Source organism: Nuphar pumila, chromosome 3, assembly GCF_984573655.1.
Source record: "Nuphar pumila chromosome 3, dmNupPumi1.hap1.1, whole genome shotgun sequence".
Classification (NCBI taxonomy): domain Eukaryota; kingdom Viridiplantae; phylum Streptophyta; class Magnoliopsida; order Nymphaeales; family Nymphaeaceae; genus Nuphar; species Nuphar pumila.
Genome location: NC_143251.1, coordinates 4,110,461 through 4,121,288, shown reverse-complemented (window position 1 = coordinate 4,121,288; position 10,828 = coordinate 4,110,461). Strand labels below are relative to the sequence as shown.

Sequence of the window (10,828 nt, the reverse complement as noted above, 5' to 3'; positions counted from 1 at the left end):
GGGTGCAACACTTTCAAAAACCTTGGGTGCGGGGGTGCAGTAAAAAAATAAAATAAAATAAAATAATATATATATATATATATATATATATATATATATATATAGAAGGGGGGTCCGGGGGTTCCCCCTGGCGCGGGTCTAGGGGGCCGCCCCTGGCGGGCGATTAGCCCCCCCCCCCCCCTAAAAGATTTTTTTTTCTCGAGCTTATGTTTGAGACCCGGTTTCTTATGGATCAGACCCAATTTTTCACTAGCAACTTAGTTAAAACTGCGTAAAAAAACCCTAATTTTTTGTCAAACGAGGACTTTGACCCTCATTTGATTAAAAAATTCAAGGCGTGTACGTCTTGGCTCGAGGCGTGTGCCTCAAGGCATATAAAGCGCACCCCTCGGGGCTATTTTTTTAAATTTTGCGATGGATTAACGATGGATAATATCTGTCGCTAATATTCAGGGATGAATTTTCGATGGTTTGCGGCATAATTTCGTTGCTATTTTAGCAACGAAATTAGTGATGAAATATAATCCATCGCAAGCCCAAATCAGTGCTTATTTAGCAACAAATTCATGACGGATCATGTCCATCACAAATTAGCGATGAAAGTAGCGACAAATAAGTTCTATCGCTAATTAGCGATCAGGATTATGCGAAGGACGTTATCCGTCGCTAAACTATTTAACGACAGATTAGCGACAGATAGCGTCCGTCGGTAATCCACATTTTTTTTAGTGAATGAAGGAACAATATATTTTTTTTATGACTCAGTATATGGTTAAAAATAAAAAGTTGAAGGAATACTCAACATACTTTAAGGTGTATATATGCCGCATTTGCACTCTACATAAAAAATATATGTTAATGTTCATCGATTGAATGCATCAATACTGATCCAAAACACATTTGAAACACACACACACACACACACACACACACATATATATATGCCACTAGAATATGTTAATTAGAAATAGATAAAATAGAGTATGAAGTAATATTTCCAACATTTTTTTTTTGCAAATCCAACTTTGCAGATGTATTCGGCATGGACCATTTGCTAGGAATCATTCAAATATGTTATTATGTGCACTGGAGTATGAACTGAGATTTTCATGGGTTTTTTTTTGCTTGTTTTTTCTTAAATCTCACCATACAGATGCAATCTATATGTTTGGTTTTATGAGGACGACCAACTTTTGGATCGGCTAAGCTAGATCCTTTAATGCTTGAAAATCGATGGATCATAATTCTCGTAAATATTCGAGCATCCAAAAATCATATTTTTTCGTCAAAAGTACATGATCCAAAAATCATTTTAATGACGGATCATGTCCATCACAAATTAGCGATGAAAGTAGCGACAGATAAGTCCTGTCACTAATTAGCGACAAGGATTATGCGACAAATGCTATCCGTCGCTAAACTGTTTAACGACAGATAGCGTCTGTCGGTAATCCACATTTTTTTTGTAGTGAATGAAGGAACAATATATTTTTTTTATGACTCAGTATATGGTTAAAAATAAAAAGTTGAAGGAATACTCAACATATATACTTAAGGTGTATATATGCTGCATTTGCACTCTACATAAAAAGTATATGTTAATGTTCATCGATTGAATGCATCAATACTAATCCAAAACACATTTGAAACACACACACACACACACACATATATATATATATATATATGCCACTAGAATATGTTAATTAGAAATAGATAAAATAGAGTATGAAGTAATATTTCCAACATTTTTTTTTTGCAAATCCAACTTTGCAGATGTATTCGGCATGGACCATTTGCTAGGAATCATTCAAATATGTTATTATGTGCACTGGAGTATGAACTGAGATTTTCATGGGTTTTTTTTTGCTTGTTTTTTCTTAAATCTCACCATACAGATGCAATCTATATGTTTGGTTTTATGAGGACGACCAGCTTTTGGATCAGCTAAGCCAGATCCTTTAATGCTTGAAAATCGATGGATCAGAATTCTCGTAAATATTCGAGCATCCAAAAATCATATTTTTTAGTCAAAAGTACATGATCCAACACTTGAATCTTAGCAAACGGACCGTGCTGAAAGCGTCTACAGGGTCAGATTTGCGAAAAAAATGAGAAATACTTAGTTGAGTTCACATTTCGATCATATTCTAGTGACTATATATAGGTGTCTGACCATTTTTGTGCCTACCGAGCTTGGATAAGGGTTGCCATGTTGGTTTTTAAAAATCTGACCCTACGGATGTCTTCTGCATGATCGATTTACTAGAAAATCATACTTCGATAATGTGTTTTTGAGAAAAGTAATTTTTTAAGCATCGATTATTTTTTTGAAATTATAAACGGTTGATTATTGAGTCTTATAAAAACCTAACTTGGTGTTGAAATTGGGCGATCCAAAAGTGGATTCCCATAAAATCAAACATGTAGATCATATTGTATAGTTAGATTTTAGAAAAAATAAAAATATTTTTTCCAAAGCTTAATAGTCACACGGTAGGCATAAAAAAGCTTTTATATATATATATATATATATATATATATATATAGAGAGAGAGAGAGAGAGAGAGAGGTGTAAAAGGCAAAAAAAGCGTTTCCTTTTGTTCACGTCTCCGTCTGCATCGGTTGTCGGCTCAAACCTCTCTTCCCCCTTCTCATATTATATGATCGTATCTCCTCACGTAAAAGCGATATCCCCGGGGGTCTGACTCCCATGGGCCCCACACCCAACGTGCTTACTACGATCTATCCATTGTCTTTATCACCATTACGCCAAAGACCTCTCTCCTCACCCTCACATTATCACAAGAGCCATGAACCTCTAGGGACGTCAATGGATCGGATTTGGATCCAAAACTTGACTGAAACGGACTCCCATTAGTCGTTCCTGCCGTACCTTGATGGACTTTGTTCGAGCCCATGCGACTATTTTCTCTCACTTGGGCTAAGTGCAGCCATGCCTAGGCCCTGTTTTTGTGAGGTGGCGATTCAAAAGTAAATAAAGATGGGGAAGAGGGCCCAGTGAAAAATACGAACGTTCAAAAAAGTAGTGATAAATTCGTGGATTAAAGAAAGGAGCGGTGGAAGGGAATATAATAAAACCCGATTAGAGTAAAACTTTTTAACGCTATAATTAAACCGATAACGTTTCGTGATCATTACTCTCACTTCCATGTGAATGATGACGTCTTGGCACGTGGATGGGCAGACACGCCATGTGGGTTCCACCTTTTCTAACCAATTACTTAGTCCTTTGGCCCCCTCACCGCTTTTAATCCCTTACCACGTGTCATGAAAAAAATACCCGGTCCTACGTGCCCCTCTTACATGGGCGTTTGACTCTTATTTTTCTCAATTGTCTCCCACACATTTCAAAAAATGACTAATTCATCCTTGAAAGAATTGCAGCCGAGGGTTTGCAAGTAAGCCGATAAAGACGATTGAGCATCAGGTCCAAGGTCTCACAGAAACACTGTACAAGGCATCTTGAACGCCGTCCACGGGTCACACAAAAAAAAAGAACTGTCCAAGGCATCTTGAATGTCATCCCCATATCATACAGACAGACGATGGGTACCCAAAACACAACAAGAATGGTGTTATGGTGTTCTCCATCTAAATGGGCCCGATGCCATTCATCTTTTGGATGAAGGGCACAAGTTGTTTGAAAATGAACGGCTGGGATTTGTTCAAAATATAAAGCATACTGGTGGCGTTGGGTGCCGTTCATCATCATGATGGACGGATTCCAAGGTGCCTTGGACAGTTTAATTTTGTCCCAATGGTCGAGCTCAAATCGAAGCTAACTTACAGCCAATCAAGATGTATTTGACTGTATAAACCTAACTATGTTAGGTCTGATCCGAATTAAGGTCCAATTGAGTTTAATTAATGAGATAGATAGACAAACATGCATGGAATAAATCCAATATCCAATTTGCAATTAGAAAAAGAACTAGACTAGATTTCAAAGAATTTAGCATAAGAAACTATCATTTTGTATATAGAAAAAGATGAGAAACTCATGAGCTCTTTCTTAGTTACTTACCATGCATTAGCTCACCTTGACTGGAAAGAGGTCCAAGATCAAAGCCCAAAATGGGTCGGCAGACAAGCAACCAACCAACCAAGCCTGGCCCATCTTTGCCTCTTTAAACAGTCTGACTGTACGGTCAAGATCGCAAAAGGGAAAGCAAGAGAAGGCTGTGAGTGGTTTTGCCATAATGGCAGCCGTGTCCCAACCTCCAAGGGCAGATCCGTCCATAAAAATACTTCCAGCGAAATCTTCAGGGTGAATCGGACATTTCGGATTTCAGACCGTCCCTCAACGTTCTGAAATTTAGAAGAGAAGTTAGGCTCAAGTCATAGCCACGTCAGCGTTAGTTAGATGGGATCTCAAAAGATGCAAAAGCCGATCGAAGAAATTTAAAAAACGAAAAAGAAACCTTAAATCTAAAACCCTAATCTCTCTCTCTCTCTCTCTCAATTTGCCTATCCTTCCTAAAGCAGATCGTCGTGGTCACTTTTCCAACTTTCTCCCTCTGAAGAGAGAGAGAGAGAGAGAGAGAGAAGCAGCAGCATAGAATAATGTGACGAGGGGGGAGCATCTTTATTCCGTAATAGATTGGGTTGGGGGGTTGGTTTATTCTGGCGCAGACGAGCTGCCTCTGAGCACCACCGGGAGCTATCATCAGGACGCACGCCCGCGCGTGAGGGGCGGCCGATCGCAACCATCATGACCCCGCGACGCCACTGACCTCCATTTCAGACGCTTAATAGGGATCAGGGAGCCACAGCAGTGAGGTTATGGAGATTGTCCACATGAAAACCCACGACACGAAGGTCGTACCCTCGTCACCGCCGGCGATCAAGATCCCGAGGCCGGAATTCTCCGACGAGAAGAAGAATCCTAGCATCGTGCCGGAAGATGGGGAGGAGGAGGAGGAGAAGAGAGTAGAGAGAGTGCAGAAGGAGGAGGATGAATGCACTATACCGAAGGGGGAGGCAAATAGAATTCTGGGACAATCTGTGTGCCTGTTGCCGCCGGCGATCAAGATCCCGAGGCCGGAATTCGCCGACGAGAAGAAGAATCCGAGCATTGTCCCAGAAGAGGTGGCAGAGGAGGAGCAGAGAGTAGAGGAGGATGAATGCACGACGCCGAAGGGGGAGGCAAATAGAATCCTGGCCCCGTCTGTCTGCCCGCCGCCGCCGATGAAGAGATACAGGAGACGGAGCAAGCGGAGGACAACAATTCCGGGCGGGAGGTTCTTCCCAGTGCCGTCGGATCTGAATTCCGTGTTCCTCCCGCTCAAGAAGATCCGAACGGATTAGGTTAACGCTTCCACGCCACTGGAATCACCGGAATCACGCAGACTAATCATCTTGCACGCTTGATGCTCCGGCGGCCGGAGGGCCGGATGTTCCGGAGGGATCCGATGTGAGATCGGAATTGATAATTTGACGAAAGTTTGAAAGTTTTTCCGTTTTTATATATACAAATTCGCTTGTTTGAAGATTTGAATTGGAATCTGAATCGAATGCGTACTTCTCTAATTTTCTCTTTTGTTATCTTAATATTAATTTGCTTAATTAGAGTTTCAGATCTGGAGAATTTTCTGAGAAGGAAACTTCTGGAAATAAAAAGAATAAAGAGGGAGGAGGAGACGGTAAGAGAGAAGAAAAGCTTAAGAAGGGAAGGAAGCATGAAGGCAGCAGGAATCCGATGGCGGTCAAAGGATCGTGGGGGGTCGGTGAGGGGTGAGAGCTGCGTAAAGCAAAAAGCAAGGCAAAATATGGGGTCGGTAGGGAAGGAATGAGAGAAAAAGCAAAAGCTAAAAGGAGAGACATGAGGAAGGAATACCAACAAACAAACAAACCCTTCCCCACCTAACGATTCTCCCATGCAAGTACTTCCAATTCCCACCTCTCTTTCTCTCTCTCACACAACACACACCTTTGAAGACAACGGAATTAATAAAGAAGAGAGAGAGAGAGAGAGAGTTTTCAAATTGAAACTCGGTGGAATAAAGAGTTTCGATTCGACTAGGGATCCGACTCAGTAACAAACTCCAACCGAGTCTCAAGGCGGACTGTGTGATCTTGAAGTTTGATTAAATTGTACAGCCTTTGAGACATGCTTGCTGCTGAAACCGTAATTACAGGATGCTTCTATAGACCTTGGAAACTCGTTTCCTAGGAATCTTGCCTTGGGAGGTGCGAAATCACTCTCCCTTATTTTATGCTTGGAATGATAACTCGTTATTGAAGAACGAAAAGCTTAGGCATACTTTCACAAATATGAAATTCTGCATTTTTTATGTTGAAAAGAAAACGTTTCATGTTGGAAGAATCATATGTTCCTTTTGCAATTTATTTATTTTTACTATAAAACTTACGCAAATGATAAATATTTTATATAAAAAAGCTCAAAAAATGCTTTTAAGTAAGAATATAGGTTTTATCGGTTGGAGTTTTAAATCCACCGAAAAACTTTATTTGATCGTTAATTTGTTCATGCTAAATCATTGAAAATATCAAAAATTAAACTTGAAGCAGAAGCGTACCTAAATCCTTTGGTGCTCTGGTAGATCTTTATAGGTATGATCTTCTAGAACCTCTATACGTGACTTTGCTTTCTTCTCTAAACCTAATGAGAGAGGAACGGTTTTATTTCTTTTAATGATGGGGATGCAAAGAAGAACATTCACTATATATGGTTTGGGGACTATAACCTAATTATAACAATCTTATGATCTATTTTCAATTTAGCCCATCATAAAATTGAAAATTGACACATGAGGACTCTGCACATAATAAAACCATACCATATGAGATATCATATGACCCAATCGTATGTGGTCACTTTATATGGTCCATAACCTTAGACAACATATAATGTGTGATTAAACATATGTAGGCCCACATGATTTATCTAACAATCTCCCACTTAGGTCACATATGTCACCTTACAATCACGCATTATAACCTTATGAGTTAAAAAACATTATCTTACCAAATAACATATTTAACAATTTGCTTCATTGATCATGTCAACTTAGAACCAAAGCGCTCTTTATTATAAATATCATAATTGGACCCATCAATGATCATGTATATTGACATAACCAAATGACATAGATCAAGTATATATGTGAAGCATGAAAATTACATATAATGTGATTCAAACATGTCTATTTCCAACTGGTCCTGCCTTAATCTTTAGTGAGATTACAACAAATGAGTACAAAATAAAACTGAAACCTGAACTTTATACTGAAGTGGTAAAATGAAACTTTATTATATCATTGAGCATCCAAATACAAACTCCCATTAAACCAGCATATCATCAAATGATATAACACCCATTCGAGCAGTATGCTCGTGAAAGATCTTTGGTGGTAAACCTTTTGTAAGCGGATCCACAATCATGGAGTTTGTGCTAATATGTTTTATAGATATTTGAACATTCTGCACTCTTTCTTTAACAAGGAACTTGATGTCAATTTGCTTTGACTTCGATGAACTCTTATTGTTGTTGGAATACAGTACTGTTGAATTATTGTTACAAAATAATTTTAGCGGTCTTTCAACATTATCCAAATTTACAACCCTATGACAAAGTTGCATAATAATATTCCATGATTTGGTACCTCAGAACAACCTACGAACTCTGCTGCCATAGTGAAAGAAGCAATGAGTGTCTGCTTGGCACTCTTCCAAAAAATAGCTCCCTCGACTAACAGAAAAACATAAACTGACATAAATATGCGACTGTCTTGGCATCTAGCAACATCAAAATCAAGATACCCAATGATCTCCAACTGATCTAACTTTTTGTATGTGAGCATCTAACCTTTTGTTCTTTGCAAGTACCACATAACCCATTTGGTTGATTTCCAATGATCTATTTTTTGGTTATTAAGATATTTGCCCAATATCCCTACAATGTATGCTATATCCGGACATGTACACAATTAAGCATACATAAGACTCTCTATAGTAGATGCATAGAGAATCTTTTCTATATCTTTAACTTCAAACTAGTGTTTAGGGCACTAAGCGAGACTAAACTTGTCTCCCTTAGCAACAGAGGTATCAACTAGTTTACTATCATTCATGCCAAATCTATCCAGAATCTTTTCGATATAGCTCTTTTTGAGATAATCCAAAAATACCTCAAGAACGATATCGATGTATCTAGATCTCTAATACAAAAGATGCATCACCAAGATCTTTTATTTCAAATTTTTTAATAAAAAATGTCTTGGTTTTGTACAATATACCTATATCATTACTGACAAGTAATATGTCATCGTCATATAAAATAAAAAAATATATTTACCTCTACTGAACTTATGGTATATGCATTCATCAACCATATTCATCTCAAAACCAAATGAGAGAACAACTTGATAAAATTTATGATACCATTGACGGGAAGCCTGCTTAAATCCATAGATGAATTTCTTTAATTTGCAAACAATTTTTTTTGCATCATCGAAGACAAAATATTCTATTTGCACCATATATATTGTCTCAATTAAGGAATACAGTCTTTACATCCATCTGGTGTGGCTCCAAATCATAATGAGCCACAAGTGCCATCATAATTCTGAAAGAGTCTTCCATATAAGTTGGAGAGAAAATATCTTTATAGTCAATGCCTAGCCTTTGAGTAAATACTTTTGCAACAAAACATGCCTTATATATTTCCACATTACCCATTGAATCCCTCTTGGTTTTAAATATTCATTTGCAACCAATGGGTTTCACACATTCAGGTAATGGGACAAGATCTCACACGTCATTGTCCTTTATGGATTTAATCTTCTCATGCATGACATCTATCCACTTTTGAGAGTTAGTACTCTATATGGTTTAATGAAAGTTGAATGAATCATCTTCCCTTAAGCTTGTATCACCTTCATGTTCTTAGAGAAAAATAATATAATAATCTGAAATTACTCTTCTCATTTATCTTTCTTAAGTTACTTGAGGTTGTTGAGTTTGTACTCCAAGAGTAAAAACTTGATTTTGAATAGGGTGATCTAAAGCATTGTCTTGTTTTGGATTTGTTAGAACAATGTCAAAAATAAAAATTTGATCATTGTCAATAACAACTGTAGGAAGAGAAACTGATTTTTCTTCAAAAACATTGTCTTTTACTTTATTACTCTCCCAAACTCAACAACCTCAAAGAAACATGCATTTTTTGTCTCAAAAAATGACTTATTCACAGGGTCATAAAATTTATAACCCCTAGATCTTTTAGAATACTCAATAAAATAGCAACTAACTGTTTTTGAATCCAGTTTCTTTTCATGTGGCCTGTAGGGCCTAGCCTTAGCTGGACATTCCTAAATATGAAAATGCTTCATACTAAGCTTTTTGCCTATCCACATTTCATATGAAGTCTTAGTTACTGTTTTGGTTGGTACCTTGTTCAATACATAAGCTGCAATCTTTAATGCCTCTTCCTAGAGGGATTCTGATAAAGTAGAATGAGAAATAATACTCCTTACTATATCCTTTAAGGTCATGTTTCGTCTCTCAGCAACACCATTCATACTAGAAGTGTTTGACATGGAGTATTGAGGGATGATACCACATTCCTCTAAGAATTTAGCAAAGAGCCCTGGACGTTGTTTACCTAATCCATCATATCTATCATAGTATTCATCACCACGATCAGATCTGATGACCTTTATCATTTTTTCAAGTTGAATTTCAACTTCAGCCTTAAATGATTTGAACACATCTAGAGACTGAGACTTTTCATGAATTAAATATAGGTGCCCATAACGAGAATAGTCATTTATGAACATAATAAAATATTATTGATCAATCCAGTAAGTCATAGGAAACCCACAAATATCTGTATGAATTGGTTGTAAGACGTTTGTTCTTCTTTCGACACCTAATTTCCTTATGTTTGTTCATTTTCTTTTTATACACTCAATACAAACCTGAAAGTCAGTGAAATCAAGGGAATCAATAATTTTATTTGTCACAAGTCTTTCAATTCTTTGTTTAGAAATATGACCTAAGCGTTTATGCCATAATAAAGGAGAATTCTTATTTGTAAATTTTTGTTTTGTACCATGAGAACTAGAATGTAAGGTTTTATTATATGTAGCAACAATATTAAGTAAATATAGGTCATCAACCACAGATAAAAAACCGATTACAATAAGATTTTAATCAAGAAATAATTTAAATTGACTATTTTTAAATAAACAAGAATGTATAATGTGAAAATAAAAATCAAATTTTGTCTAAATAATGGTACAATATATGTTTCTTTCAAATTTAAATAACTATCAGTCTTTAATAGTAACCTAAATGTCTTTATTGCCTCAATTTTAATTGATTTGTTATTGCCCAAATAGATGAATCTTTTAGCATCATTTGGTGTTCAGCAACTTAAGCAACCTTATATGAACACACCTATGTGAGTGGTAGCACCAGAATCAATCAACCAAGTGTATTTAGGTACAGAAGTTAAATTAACCTCAAAACAAACCAAAGCAAGGAGTGCACATTTCTTTTCACGTCAAGCATGATATTTAATACAGTCCTTCTTCATGTGCCCCCCTTTACAGATGAAACAACTAGACTTTAGATCCTGATGTCTCTTGTATTTCTTTTGCGATTGAGGGTCCACTGCAGCTTCCTTATTCCTCTTATTTTTCTTAAACTTGTTTTTAGAGGTTACAGCCAATTGAACACTTTCTGTCTTTTCTTACTTCATCATTTTTTCTTCTTACACGCAATGAGAAATGAGCTCATTAAAAGTTTATTTATTCTTTTGGCAGTTATAACTGAGCTT

The 10,828-nt window shown here is 37.1% G+C and overlaps 1 protein-coding gene across 1 annotated transcript; it reads left to right on the top strand.

Annotated features, from left to right (window-relative positions):
• The first annotated feature begins 4,561 nt into the window (after positions 1–4,561).
• Positions 4,562–5,351, top strand: LOC149841684 (uncharacterized). The gene has a single exon (XM_090001113.1). The coding sequence runs from the start codon at positions 4,807–4,809 to the stop codon at positions 5,329–5,331; it is 525 nt and encodes a 174-aa protein (XP_089857239.1). The 5' UTR covers positions 4,562–4,806; the 3' UTR covers positions 5,332–5,351.
• The last annotated feature ends 5,477 nt before the right edge of the window (positions 5,352–10,828 follow it).